Here is a 14,221-nt window from a genome sequence, read left to right on the forward strand (position 1 = left end):
CTGGGATTACACAGGGTGTGCATGGTGGGCGCTGCACCAAGGCTGGGGTGGTGGGTCTGAATTGGAGGTGTCCGGAGCTGCCCTGGGGATGTCCAGGGGCTGCATTGGGACTATGTGGGCGCTGCTTGAGGCGGGGGCTAGGGGCTGCATGGAGGTGTCCGGAGCTGCCCTGGGGATGTCCAGGAGCTGCACTGGGAATATGTGGGAGCTGCTTGAGGCCGAGGGGGGCTGCATGGAAGTGTTCAGGGCTGTGCTGGGGATGGAGGGGCTGTGCTGGAGCTGCACTGGGGACGGGGGGCTGCGCTGTGGGTGTCCGGGCGCTGCCAGGGCAGGCTGCACCGGGGGTGTCCAGTGGCTGCATGGATTGGAGTGGGGGGAGGGCTGCGCGGACCCCTCACCCCCACTCCCATCCCACCCAGGGGCTCTCCGTGGCGGGAAAGGGATTCCCAGCGGCGGCCCCCCGGGCTGGGTAGGGAGGAGCGTCCCGTCCCATCCCGTCCCGTCCCATCCCGTGCAGCGCCGTGCCGTGCCGTGCCGCGGCGTCCCGCCCCGCGCCGTCCCGCCCCCCCCCCCGCCCTCCCGCCCGGCCCGGCCCGGCCCGCCGGGGCTGAGCAGCCGCGGGAGGCGCCGGCGCTCGGAGTCGCTGCGCTCGGCGCTGGGGCGCGGTGTGCGTCTGGGGCTACCGGCGGGGCAAGCGCCTACCGGCACCGGTTCGGCTCGGTTCGGCTCGGCTCGGCCGAGGCCCCGCGGATCTATGCGGCTGTGAGCGGCGGGAGCAGAGCGGGATGGAGCGGCTCCTGGCGCCCGGCCTCCTGGTGCTCCTTCTGCCCGCCCTGACGCGAGGTGAGGGCCGCCGCGACGGGCCCCGGACCGGCCGCCCCAGCGCCCGGCAGGAAGTTTGCCGAGAGCGGGGCCGGGGGCGGCGTGTGCCCCGGTCCCGGCTGGACACCGGTGGGGGGAGGTCCGGGACGTGGGGTTCCCGCCGTCTCGGTACGCGGGATGCCCGGGGAGCGGGCTCAGCCCCTGCGGGGGCACCGGAGCTCGGCGCCGCCGGGAGAACCGGGGCCGGAACCGTGGTGGGAGCGGGTCTGAGCACCGCGGGCGGGGGGGGGGGGGGTCGGGGCTCGGTGCCCCGGAGGAGATGGTGGGGAAACGGCACGCGGGGCCGCCGGGGGGACCGGAGCTTAGTATCGGGGGGTGCCGCGGGGAGCTGCGCTCGCTGCCGTCGGGGGGACCGGAGCTCGGTGCGGCGGCCGGCCGGGGGGGTGGGACCGGAGCTCGGTGCGGGGGGGGGACTGGAGCTCGGTGCGGCGGCCGGCCGGGGGGGTGGGACCGGAGCTCGGTGCGGCGGGCGGCCAGAGCGGGGGTGGGACCGGAGCTCGGTGCGGCGGCCGGCCGGGGGGGTGGGACCGGAGCTCGGTGCGGCGGGCGGCCAGAGCGGGGGGGGGACCGGAGCTCGGTGCGGCGGGCGGCCAGAGCTGGGGGGGGACCGGAGCTCGGTGCGGCGGGCGGCCGGGGGGGTGGGACCGGAGCTCGGTGCGGCGGGCGGAGTGGGGAGCCAGAACTCGGGACGGGCTTGGCCCGGTGGAGGGGCGCGCAGGGCGGTCGCACTCGTGCATGTTGTTCTGCGAGAGCTTTTGACCGTTTTGCAAATTTTTCTCGGTTTCCTGTTTCTTGAAAGTCAGCCGGGTTCCCCCCCGGGTCGTCCCCCCCACCCGCCTTCCCCCACCCACCCCCGGGGCGGGTCCGGGTGCTTCGCCGCAAAGCGCTGGGTGACCGTCGGGGGCAGCCGGTCGGGGCCAGGCAAAAGAGCCCTAAAAGTGTGGGGCGGAGCGGGGAGCAGGCCGCCACGGGGGGCCGGGGGGCCTGTAGTGCCCCCCCCCGCCCAGCCCCGGGGCCGAGCGAGCAGCCTCCTCCGGAGCAGGAGTGTTTTGGGAGGATTTGGGGAAGGGAAGGCAGCGGGGTTGCCTTTATCCCAATCCACACCGGGACAGCCCGGGCTGAGAGCCATCCCCTTCGGAAGCAAAGTTTGTAAAAAGTTGTGCCGGGCCGGAGTGGTCCCCAGCACCCCGCTCCATCCCCCACGGGACAGCCGGGGCGGGGGGCAGAGCCCCGAGCGCAGCGGGGTGTCCCGGGGGTGCGTGGGGCTCGGCAGCCGTACCGGGGGAGAAGTTTGGTTCTGGTGGTGGCGGTGTGAAGCTGTAGTTGCTCACTGTGAAACTGCTCCGGCTGCACACGCGTGTCGCAGAACCAGTTACCGTGAAGATCTAGCGGGGCAGAGAAGGGGAAGAGCAAGCCGGAGTGGAAATCGGAAGCGATTCTGGTACTTTCAGCGAGTTGCTGTGGTAACTGTGCAGAATTTGGCTCTGAGGGCCAGACAATGAAACCTTTACTCATAGCAAGTTGTGACGGGCGACTCATTTCGTTACTGAGTTAATGATAACTAATGGGCCCTCAGACGGATGGCTTTTCCCAAATGGCATTTTGTCACTCAAGGGCCTGATCTGGGGTTTCTCTCTGTCAGTCCTCCCACCGGAGGAGAAGGCAGAGCTTACCCTCAAGCCCACCCTGAGTTTATTTTTAGGTGAGCCTCTCCGTGCTGGGGCCGTGTGGCCCCTGCGCCGTCACCCTGCGGGTGGGGGCCGAGGGTGCTGCAGCCCCCGTCTCACCAGGCTTTGCATGGGCAGGGGACTCCGGGAGTCTTGGTGAGCCTGACCCTGGTCTGGGTGATGCTGGGGGATGCAGCCACCCTGCCTCCTCCCGCTGCCACCTGGGATCTGCGCTGTGGCTAACGCTCTCCTTCTGTTTGCAGGTTTACGGTGCACGCAGCTTGCCGAATCCTGCCTCAACGGGGGCAAGTGCGAAACTTTTCTCAACGGGACGGAGGTGTGCCAGTAAGTATGGAGGAGCCAGAGGATTTTAATCTCTCTCGACCAAAGTATTGACATGCATGTTGACTTTGCTTTGAAGACTCTGGATTTAATAGGGCAAGATGCGTTTTCTTTCCTTGAGTGGCAAGAATAACCTGCTTGTGTAGGAGACACCGCGAGTTTGGCAGGATCAGGCTTTGTTCCTAGCTGGGTGGAAAAACATGGGCAAAGGGCCATGTTTTGCTGGTGTTAACCTATGCAGACTGCCCTGCTGATGGAGCAGGAGGTAGGGCCAGCCTGCGGCGCTTGTTGGACCGTCGGGTGGGGAGAGGGAGGCTGTCTGGCTGTCTGTCTTCCAGCTACTCCCTCCTGGCCCCGAAGCATTGCCTTTCAGTCCTTTGCACCCTGGCAGTTCGTGGCGCGGTGTCCAGTACGCCTCCAATAAACGTTCAAGAGAGGTTTTGTGGTGTGGCTCTGGCTGCTGCTGCTGCCTCATTGATGTCCGTGGGCCTGCGGGACATTGCCTGGGGCAGGCAGGGGAGCAGGACCACCTCCTCCCGCAGCCCTGCTGGTGCCAGTGCCAAGCTGCGGTCCAGCCTGGTGTTCCTGGCAGGACCTGGCACCCAGGCAGGGGCTTTCTTCAAGCTGATTGTGGGGAAACGGATGTGTAAAGCATTGGGACTCTTTGAAGGACCAACCGACCCACCGCAGCGATGGCCGATTCACTCCAGGCTCCCAGGGAACAATAACCAAGAGAAATGAATAAGGCTCCAGCTCCCTTTTTAAAACTATTCCATAAAAGAAATGTGAATGGGCAAGGCTCTGTTTTCCGGCCAGATTTCCCCTCTGCCTGTTGAACATGGCCTGAGCTGAGAGCAGGCGGGGAGACGTTCCCACCCACCCCAAATTTCCAAATAGGAAGTCCTCGGCGGACGAACCTGAAGGCATTTCCAATCCCAACCTGTTGAATGGCAGTTTCCCTTGACAATGTGTGTTGCTTTTCGCAAATCCGCCTGGGTGCCATTACTCTGCCCAGTAGCTGGGCACCTCCCGCCCCCTTCTCCAAGCTGAGCCCCCCAACCCTTTGGTGCAAATAAATCAGCAAATCAATCAGGCACATGAGCAATTTAATGGACAAAGGCTGGGTCCCTTTGTGAGCCACTAATGAATGCACGCCACTTTTTTTTGCACAGAAGCCCCTACCAACGCTTGACGCTCTAAATCTTGTTTTCTTTCATTCAAAGAGCGACAGCTGGGATTCGGTCGAAATTCGGCAGCTATTGTTAAGGGAGGCAGATTAATGCTGTGTGACTAATCATGTATGGCTTCCCAGAATGCCCAACCCTCCACCCCCTCCCCAACCTTACACCCCTCCTTTTCCTTGTGGTCATTCTTCCCTTTTTTTCTTAAGTCTCTGCAACTCCTGATTTACATTTCATGTGCAGATGGTGATGGAATCTAATTAGATCTGATGTGTGCGAGCTCTATTTGGAGGAGAAGCCTCCAAAGTAGGCTTGGGATGGTTTTTTTTAAGAGGAAAAAGTTAACTTTAGAGAACTTCTTCATTGCTAGCTGTGAATCACCACCTCTCTCTTGGCTGCAGACGCCGGGATGGCTTCACGAGTGTGTGCAAGTTATTTCTGCAGGAAACCAAGGTGTGCACTTTCAGTGTGTTAAAGCGCTTGTCCCGTGCAGGGTACACTCTGTGGGCGATGGGAGCAGATATCAGAGTTACTGCCAGACTGGAGGAGGTGCAACTTTCCAAAGTATCTGATAGCAGCTCGCAAAATCCTGTTTTTTCACTTGTTTGAATATCTCTTTACGAGGAGTTTTGCTTCCAAGCTTCTTAAACAAAGCAGAGCCAAGAACACAGATACCAGACGCAGAAAAGCTTGGCACTGCCCTTTGGCGCCTGCGTGAAATGCACCATTTTGGCTGCTGGCCACATCTCTGCTCGGCCTGGCACTTAACAAAGTTTGGCCATAAAGCCCCATTGTGCTGCCCCCACAAATCCAATTAGAAAGTGGAGTGAAATAAATAGCGTACGAGGGAGACGCTACTCCAGCGGACAAGCGTCCCGGCGTTTGTGGCGGGAGAGGCCTATTTGGGTTACGTGAAGACAACTCTGATAACGCCAAAACCAAGTTATCAGCCCTGTTATGGAAAGGGAATCGCAGCGTGAGACAAGGAGCTTTCTCTGCCTTTATTATTTTACAGTGATAGTTTGTAAAACTCCAGGTGCTTTTATCTTGCTTGTCCCTTTGCCAGGCAGTCCGGGGCATGCAGGGGTTTAACTGAATGGAGAGGACTGAGCATTTGATCAGTTGGAGGGCTCGTGACAGAAGCGGCCTAATTAAGCCGCCTTTGGAGCCGGTTTCCAATCCTGGCAGGGGTACCGGGTCTTTCAGTGCTGGAAGAGCAGCAGCAGAGTTTCCTGCATCTTGCATGCACCCCAGCTGAAGGTGCGGGGTGTTTCTGGCCCATGCATGGCGTTTGCACTGGATCTGGAGCTTTAAAAGGTCCCGTCTGCAGACGATGGCTGCTGCGGTGTTGCAGTGTGGTTTCACAGCGCTGGGGAGCTGTGGTTTTCCAGAAAAGGCACTTGCCTTTGACTAAGGCATTTTCCCAGACAAAATGAGAAGGTTTTCCAAAAGGTCATTTTGACTTCTAGTGATAGCTCCTAATTAGACTGTTGGATAACCATAGTTTTGACTGGCATCCCTGCAAATGAGCAGGGCTGATTTTAGATTGCTGTGCCATGTGATGTTTATTCCCAGGACCTCCCTTGCTCCGCTAGTTAAAAGCAGATGGCATGAAAGAGGGCTGAGTTTCAAACCCCGCTTCACCAGCCTTTCACCATTACAGTTGGAGGAGCTGCATCTGTGTTGTCATACTTTTGCCCAGAGAAGCCAAAGAGACGGCAAAGGAAAATAAAAAGTTAAATTAATCACTAGGCTTGCACTGAAAAAGGGGAAAAGTCAGTTTGCTAAAGTACTTCCTCTGTTTATGAATCAGCGTGGTGGTGAAGTTCAGCCGGGGCGATGGCTCCTGAGCTGGTGCCCATTGCCACCACCAGCTTCCACGGACAGCAGGCCAGAAACCTTGGAAGAAACATTCAGAGGGGGACAGTAGCAAGAAGAGATTATTATTTTAGCTCAAAACTCTTTCAGGAGACAACCAGGAAGACAGAGGAGTGATCTGAGCCCGGCAGCTCTCTGTGCCCTTCGAGTTATTCAACTGCTCAGTCATTGTTATCTTATTGTAAAGGGCGGAAGTTTCCTTCTGGTTTGGTTTTTCTCATGTGCTTTAACCCAACGTTATTTCCATGAAATAATAACAAAAAAAATGCAGTCTCCGTGCTGGAGAGGAAGAGGGTGGAGTGTTGAACAATCAACCAGAGGAAGCTCTTAAAGAAGTAGACGAGCGGTGATTCAGCCATGTTGAGAACTCTTGATGGCTCTTTCGAGTCTGATCTCATTCTCGGAAAGAACAAGGTGGAAATGGGTAAGAGGGTAGATTAAAAATACAAAAGCATCACCTGTTGCAGATTCCAGTGGAAGAGAAACTTAGCTGAGAAGCCCAGCTGGTGAGGTCACTGGGACAGCAGCAGGACTTTTTAGCTCTTTTCTAGAATAATCTCTGTTTACATCTCTGCTCTCTGCAAAGTGTCTTGATGGTTATCAGTTGTCTGAGGTGGTCCCGCTGACTCCTGCTAACTTGCCCTGGGATTTTAGTGGTTGGGCTGAGGTTTTTTGCTTGATGTTTTTCTCATGGCTTGGTATTTGTGATGGCCAGAGGGTTGTACTGTGTTTGGGCAGGGGCCAGCATGGGTCATGCTCAGGAGGAGGTGTCTCGGTAGGTCTCTCAGCAGTACCTGCGGCACAGAGATGAGCAGGAGATGCCTGCTGAGGTGAGGTTGTGCAGGGGCTCCCCAGGATCCAGAGGGGTTGAGGTATTCGCAGTGGGCATCACCACCTGAGATCAGAAGGGCTAGTCCTCCCCAGGTACTTGCAGCTGTTCAATGTGCGATCCCGTGGTGTGATGCAGTGCACGGGGCTCTGCTCCATGGATGGCTTCTGGAGGTGGCTCTCTGTCATGCAGGGTATATTTTATTCCACAAAAATCCCAGACTTGCTGTCTTCCTACCTGCTGGAAGCCACAATACGTCCATTTGTTCCAGCTGATACTACACACCCTGGTCTCGCCTCCGAGGCTGTTACGGTTTATTGTATGTAGCATGAGGGAGACATGCTTGGTCATTGCAAGGCCAAGCTATTCACCAATTAAGGGCTTGGATAACATAATCAGCAGGCAGTTAGCAAGTTTTAAAATAACATTGTTTGGAAATTAACCGGCTCTTTCCAGGCCTGGAGGTGTGCTGACCCTCGTTTTGCTCATGTTGGTAGGTGTCCCGAATGGTAACGGCATGTGTACATGAGTGGAATGTAAAATTTATAGAGCATCAGTGTGTTTACCAAGGGAGTAGCCTCAGGGTGCAGTTACTGAGAGCTGGTAAGCTCTGGCTTTGGATGGAGACTCCTCCATGGTTAACGTGTCGCCAAACTCCAGGTGAAGCTTTTAGACCACGTATTGGGGCTGTGGAGTAGAAGAGCCTCTAGGATACAACTTAAACCCCCCCGGGAAAGCAGACCTGCAGTGGGGTCTTGGTTGAGTCCTGTCTCCATCCCAGGGGCCAAAAAGGTGGTCAGGGTTCGTCTGCTTCACTGCAGGTGTGTGGCTATGTGTCCAGCCGGCTCCTGCTGCCACCCAGGATGGGGCAGCACCATGGGGCGCTTGGGCGGCTTGCTCACCGCTCCCCCAGCTGGTCTTGGGCTGACCTCCTGCAACCCTTAATTTTAGGGGCTGGGGTTAGAAGGACCATCCGGCCAGAGAGGTGGAGGTTTGGGGTGATTCCAGATGCTTTCCGAATGGGTTTTTAATCTTGTTGCATGCCCTTGGCCCGCAGCACTGAGACCCAGCACCTGGAAGTGGCTCTGCTAAAATCCTGCAGGTCCCTGACCTTGCCCTGCAGCATGGTGCCCTCGTGAGCCTGGATTTGCTGCGAGGAAGAGGCATCCCAGCTTCCCCAGCCCATCTGTCCGCAGAAGGGCTCCATCCCGCAGTGCCGGGCTCCTTAGGGTTGGCCTTGGCAGGTATCGGCAGCGGTGGATTGGTGTCACCACCATCCAAGGACTGCCGGCCACGGGCGTTCTGTTGGGTGCTCACCGGCCCAGGGTTGTGCTCGTGCTTTGGTCTGGGATAGACCTGCAGCTGCTTGCATTGGTCAAAAGATCTGGAATGAGCAGTAGAAATGCTACTCTGATGGTGAGGGGGCCGTTGCAGTTTTGGTTCTTTGGTGTCTGAGCTCAGAGGCATCCAGGAGCAGAGTCGTGTGAGGCTCAGGGCCCTGCTTTGGCACGACCGGTGTCAGCAGGGTCCGGTCAGGATTGCAGAGCAGGGGCTCTGAAGGGCTGAGGAAACCCCAGTTGGACTTGATAACACAACTCCGTTTGCACATCTATCACGTGTGTTGTTGGGAAGTCTTTGCAGCGCTCTGCTAGGTCTGAGTGACGCTGGACCATGGCAGCTCCCATCCGCCTGCTTGGAGAGCCTCAGGACAGTTAGGGATGCCCACCTGGGCTGAGGTATGATGGTGCCCGTTCAGGCTTATGTGCCCTTGTCTGGACTCTGCCTTCCTCAGTGCATGGCAGTGCCTTGTTGCAGCACCTCCATCTACAGCTCTAGCATGTGTCTGGCGGATTGGGTCACCTCCTCTCACCTCCCTGCGTTGGCGTGTGCCCCACGGGCAGGGGTCAGCGGTACGGGACGGTGTCAGGGTTTCCACATGCATCAAGCGAGGTCTGCTTGGTGCCTCAGTTTCCCTCCGTGTGCTGTTGCTTATCTGAACATCAAAACCTCTCTTGGCGCAAGACGGTGCAGCACAACCTGCCAGGCGCACCCCGGCTCACGGAGGCGGAGTGGGCAACGGAGGTGCCTGCTGGTAAATGTGGTGCTCGGCGTGAGAGATGCAGGATCAGGACCACGACTAAAACCCGTGTGCGGGGCTGAGGGGGGAGGCGTTTGGCTGGGTCCTGTGGGGACCCCTGCCCCAGGATGGAGCGGTGGGCTTCATGCCCTGCTCGTGGCCGGCGATGCCCCGCGTCTGCAAAGGGCTGTTGGGAGCATGTGAGCGGTGTGTGCGCTGGGTGTGCTTCCTTCGCGCAGCAGTAATTAACGTCTGCTTCAAGCTTTCACCCGTCACGTCCTCCCCTTCCCCCACGGCAGCCTGGAGTTAATATTGGAAAAGTCAGTTAAACAGTTAATGTTTAGGCCCTGGTTATTAGGCTCTTGCACATTTCCAGCAAAGGGAGCGGAGTTGCATTTTAATGGGAAACTTTCACGCTCAGTCAAGTTGCAAAAATTTATTTGTGCAGAAGTCATTTTCTTTTAACAAGTTTTCACCCTAATTCCCTTCCCCAAAATCTGAATTTAATGGTATTTATACGGGAAATGGATTTATTAAGTTTTAATGATGCTTTAACGTTGCCCTTATTTAATAGAAGGGGCACCCTGCAGGCAAGCGGCCTTGTGGTGGTGGGCTGGGAGGGCTGGGTGCCAGGAGGAGCACTGATGGGCTGGGGAGCCTGTTGCTTTAGGCTTGACCTAAAGTCAGCATAGCTGAGAGTGGTGGTGGCAGGCTTTGCTTGGTCTTCCAGGGCTGTGCAGGATCAGTCCCAGGCTATTGCAAGGGCTGGGGCTGCAGGGCTGAGCCTTGCCTCCAGCTGCTGATCCCTCCTCATCCTCCGCCGTGGCTCCTGGTGCGATGTGACGCTACCTGTGTCCACCACAGCTGCTCCCAAGAAAAGCAACGAAAGGAGACTGGCACTGGGGCTCTTCACTTTGTCAGCTGCTCTTTCCCATGTCCCCTTGCTGAGAGAGCCGGCGTCAGCAGCGCGATGGGGACCCCAAGGACCATACGCTCCCCGCTGGCGTCGCTGCCTGGGGGGTTGAGCGTTTGTGAGTGTGCAGCCATTTATTTTAAGATGGAAATCATCTGCTGTCGATGAGCAGCTGTGGAAGAGAGCACATCCCTAGCACTCCCACCCCACCGGTGCATCCTTGCGCAGGGGATCAGAAAAAAACCGTCCCAAAGGCACTCCCGCCTGGTTAACCCACGGAATGGCTCCTCTCGGGCCAGGCGGAGGAATGTGGCTGTCAAAAGTGGGATGTGCAGTGCCACTGGCTCGCGCCCACTGCCCGTCGGCAGCCAGAGCCCTGTGTACTGGCTTTGGGGTGGGCTGGGAGAGTGACCCCGCAGGGGAGCAGCCTGGGAGGAGGGGGGGCCTCTCCCCGGCCCCCAGCCCCTATTAAAATGTTAGACACAGACCTCTAAGTCAAAAGGCAGGGCGACAGACGGCCCTTTCACAGGGCCTGCTGCTCCCCACAAAAGGGGGGTTTCCAGGGGAGGGGGGCAGGAATGCAGGCTGCGGCCGGAGGGCAGAGCCGCCACCATTGTCCCGGCTCCCTCAGCGAGGGCGTCATGTTGACACAGGGATTTCTGCCGGCAAAAGGTGTTGGAGGCAGAGTCTTCCCTCCTTCCTTCGCTGTTTCCTTGGTTAAACTCGGCAGCAACAGAAATCCTGGGATACAGATCCCGGGAGCAGATACCCGTCTGCTGAGAGGTGCTTTACATCCCTCAGTCCATGGTTTCCAAGGGAGCGAGGATTTTGTTGCCAATAACTATTTTCGGGAGCTTTGCTTTGCTTGCAAAGGGAAACCAGCAGCTTCATGGCTGTGAGGTTGTGGGGAGCTGGATCCACCGCTGCCCAGCTGTTGCCATCTTTGCCCACTCACCATCTCAGCAAAACATCCCTGGTGTGAATTGCTCTGGTGTTTGGTAGGGTTTGTGCTGCAGGGGCACCAGGGTGCTCTGCAAAACCCCCCTCTCCTCCTGTTTATAAATATCGGAGCTAAATATAGCTTGTTTAAACTCTTGGTGACTGTTCAGATCCTAATCTCAGGTTTTATGTTCAGGATTAGAATAGTGGGGATGGTGGGGTCACGCGTGTCCCGGGTGGGAGTTTTCCATATTTGGCTCTCGGGCAGTGCGGTGTTTAGCCAAAACTTGGTTTGAGGAGGGAAAAGGAGAAAAAAAAAAAAAAAGAAAAAAAAAAAAAGAGTTCATCATTGCTTAGTGAGATGGTGACACCAGCACTGCATGCATGCCAGAGCTCCCCGGAGCAAGGCAGTGTGAATTTGCCCTGCACTGGCCGCAGGTGTGGGCAGCACTGCGTCCAGAGCAGGAGAAAATGAGCATTTACCCCAAAAGGGATGGAGAAGGGAGAGTGGCCTTGTGCACCAGCAGTGCTGGGTGGGCGGGTGGCCTGGCGGGGTGGAAATTCTTCATCTCCCCCAGATTCTGACTTTTCCTTCTGCTGGCTTAAAGAATAAAACATTTTTAAAGGAAAAATGTTTACAAATGAAAAATCAAAATAGGGAGCGGTTGCAGTGGGTGCTCTCGAATGCCACGGCTGCTGGGCAGCACTGCAGAGGAAGAGAAGAGCTGGGTAACATAATGGTGTCTAACAGGCACACCAGTCACCAGCGTGGTACTTGCTCGAGGACCTGCCCCGGGACGCTCCTCCCTGCCCTGGGACGCTCATCCCTGCCCCATGGGTGGGTGGTGGGACCATGTGCTGACCTCAGCGCAGGTTGTGTTCCCTGGGGATCCTCTGCTAGAAGCATATCCTTCGTGGTTGCCCCATAAATGGGCTCCTCTAAGAGAAGGAGAAGGGACCGGGATGAGCAGAGCTCAGCGCAGGGCAGCTCGCTCGCACAAACAATGGGGCAGTGCGGATTTACACCAGCGGAGGATATAAAAAACATCAACTGGAGAAAAAAAATTCATAGCGGCCATTGTTGAGGGTGGGAATGAGGCAAGTTTTGTCTTGATCTCTTCCTTCGACATCTTTCATGTTTATTGTGAATGAAGCTCCATTGAAAGGCAGCTCCTTCCCAGGTAGCTGGTTACCACCCTGTGAATAGCCTGGCCACTTTGCTTAGTAATGGGATTATATTGTTTTTCATTACAATGGGAACTTTGATTCCCAAACTGTCCTGACTAATGTCTGCTTAAGAAACAAAGCCATTTTTTTTTCCCTCTCCCCTTCATGCTGGTAGGAGGAACAGGGCTCTAGCGCTTTTTTTTCCCTACTCCTGTCCATAAGTGTATCCAGCTTTGGGAATTCCTTTAGTTTCTCTCCAGATGAAAGTCTGGGTCTTAAAATCTCAATTAGATGGCTTGGGCTAGGTCAAAAATGAAATGGAACAAAAAAAAAAAAAAAACACATCAAAGACTTCGGATTGCAGTTTGCTTTTTTTAATTAAACATGACTGGGAGATCTGCTCTTGCTTTATTAACCTGATGTCACTTGAAGGAACCTGCTGCTTTGCCAACCACCCTCCCTGTGTGAAACTCTGTTTTTTTCCCAGGCTGGTGTCCCAGAGTGTTTAATAAAGCAGGGCCTGGATGTAACTTCATAAAAAACCACCGTTTTGGTCTAGCACTGGGTTTTGGTGCTGGAGCCACGTTGCGGCTGCCGGAGGTGTTTGTGGGGCCATGCCGGCGCCAGGGGAGCGCAGCAGGGCCGGCGGGAGCTTTGGGGTGCATCACCCAGTGGGGGTGCCCCATGCGGGCGAGGGGGAGCTGGGCAACTTCTTGCCTTCTCTGCCTTGTCTCTCCTGGGAGCCGTGGCGAAGCCCTGGGTTTCTTAACGGACGCATGTGCCAGAAACCACAGAGCGAAGCTGCAGGTGAGGTGCGGTGAGCCTGGCCGTGCCTGCTGCTGGGAGGGGGCTCAAGTGGCCCCCGCCAGCCCTTGGCTGCCGGGGCAGGAGGGAGCATCCGCAGCCCCACATGACCCAGGGAGGTCAGGGCAGCACCCAAAAGTGTTCCCTGTCTCCCCGCACCTTCCTTCTGCTGGCTCCAGGGGTGCGGGGCCACCCTGGGCAGGGTGGCAATGCCAGGGCAGCAGATGGGACCAGAGCACAGCGTGCTGAGCTCTGTTTTCCCAGTGTGACAGGTTTCCAGGCTTGTCTGCCTTCCCCTGGCTCCACAGCGTGCTCCCACGCTCAGCAAAGTGATTTCAAGGCAGGCTGACGCTGCTGGGAAGCCATCCCATAGACAGTCGTACATGCCTGCGGTCCCCAGTGATGTTCCATACAGGAACACAGGAGGGGCTTGTAGGGAAGCAATGGAATGAGAATGAATGGAGTAAGATGGAATGGGAAGATGCAGTAGGAAGCAGATCTCTCCGGGACACGGAGACATATCCCTGAGCACGGCCCTTTCTCTGGTCAGATTGGAGCTGGGGGAGATCAGGATCTCCTGGGCTGGCACCAAGCAAACGTGTCTTACGGGGAAGGGTGTAACTTCAGGGGAAAGCTGGGGTGTTGCTTCCAGGCTGTGCCAGGGAGGAAGCCACTGGCACAACTGGAAAAGTGACTCGTGTGTGGATGCCTGATGGAAAGCAAGCTTAACGCTCAGGGTCTGCAGCTGCTGGGATTTTGTAGGGGAAGGTATGACAGCAGGCAGTTGTGGTTCCCGTTCGTAAAGCCCAAGGATAACGGTTACCTCAAGTGTTGTGGGGACGATGGGTTAGGGTCGTGTCACCGCTCTGCAGCTGGGAGCAGCGTGCAGTGGCTGTGGTCCTGTGTGCAGCTAAGGGAGACTCTCCTGCTGCTTATTTCTCTTTCCCTCAGCTGTTACCAGCAAACATGGGAAATCCGAGTGTCCTGCTCACGTTTGGTCACTTGCTTCACTCCACGGGGTCCAGACTGTGCTGGCACAGGCGTCCGCTCAGTCACGCACTGCGTTTGCTGGCGCAGAGGGCTCTGTGTGTGTGGTGGTCCCTTGGTGGGGACCTTCTGCACCACACAAGGTCACGGTCGTGGTTTCTGAACCACCCCTGTGCTGGGGTGGCTCTCTGGGATGGCTGCTCTGAGCCATGGGTACTACGGAGCAGAAAGCGGCATCCCACACAGCCCACCCTGTGCCTGGGGACGGGTGTTGGGGTGGGGGCTGCTCCCTCTGGCAGGGAAGACCCCGTACCCAGCATTTGGGTTCACTGCTGTCCCAGAGTCTTGAGCACCCCCAAACAGGGCTTGAGTAGAGACCTAAGCCTGCCCTCCCTGGCTTTCCCACGGTGCTCGTACCTTGGGGAAAACAACCGCGGCCGTTTATGCTTCCAGCAGATGAGGGTGAGGAAGAGGTTATGTGATAGCAGCACAGATAAGAGGCAGCCTGGATGTGGGGCCAGTGGCTGGGATGGGGCTCCCCACCAGGTCCCCATC

The 14,221-nt window shown here is 57.0% G+C and overlaps 1 protein-coding gene across 2 annotated transcripts in view; it reads left to right on the forward strand.

The window, feature by feature from the left end:
- Positions 1-645: 645 nt before the first annotated feature.
- The window catches only part of NOTCH1 (notch receptor 1), a 43,445-nt gene continuing 29,869 nt past the window's right edge, over positions 646-14,221 (forward strand). For both annotated transcript variants that reach the window (XM_075112328.1, XM_075112329.1), the window contains exons 1-2: positions 646-843; positions 2,813-2,894. In XM_075112328.1, the coding sequence (XP_074968429.1) occupies positions 786-843; positions 2,813-2,894 (140 nt within the window). In that variant the 5' untranslated portion in view covers positions 646-785. The remainder of the gene's footprint in view (positions 844-2,812; positions 2,895-14,221) is intronic.

Source organism: Phalacrocorax aristotelis, chromosome 17, assembly GCF_949628215.1.
Source record: "Phalacrocorax aristotelis chromosome 17, bGulAri2.1, whole genome shotgun sequence".
In the NCBI taxonomy this organism is placed as follows: Eukaryota; Metazoa; Chordata; class Aves; order Suliformes; family Phalacrocoracidae; genus Phalacrocorax; species Phalacrocorax aristotelis.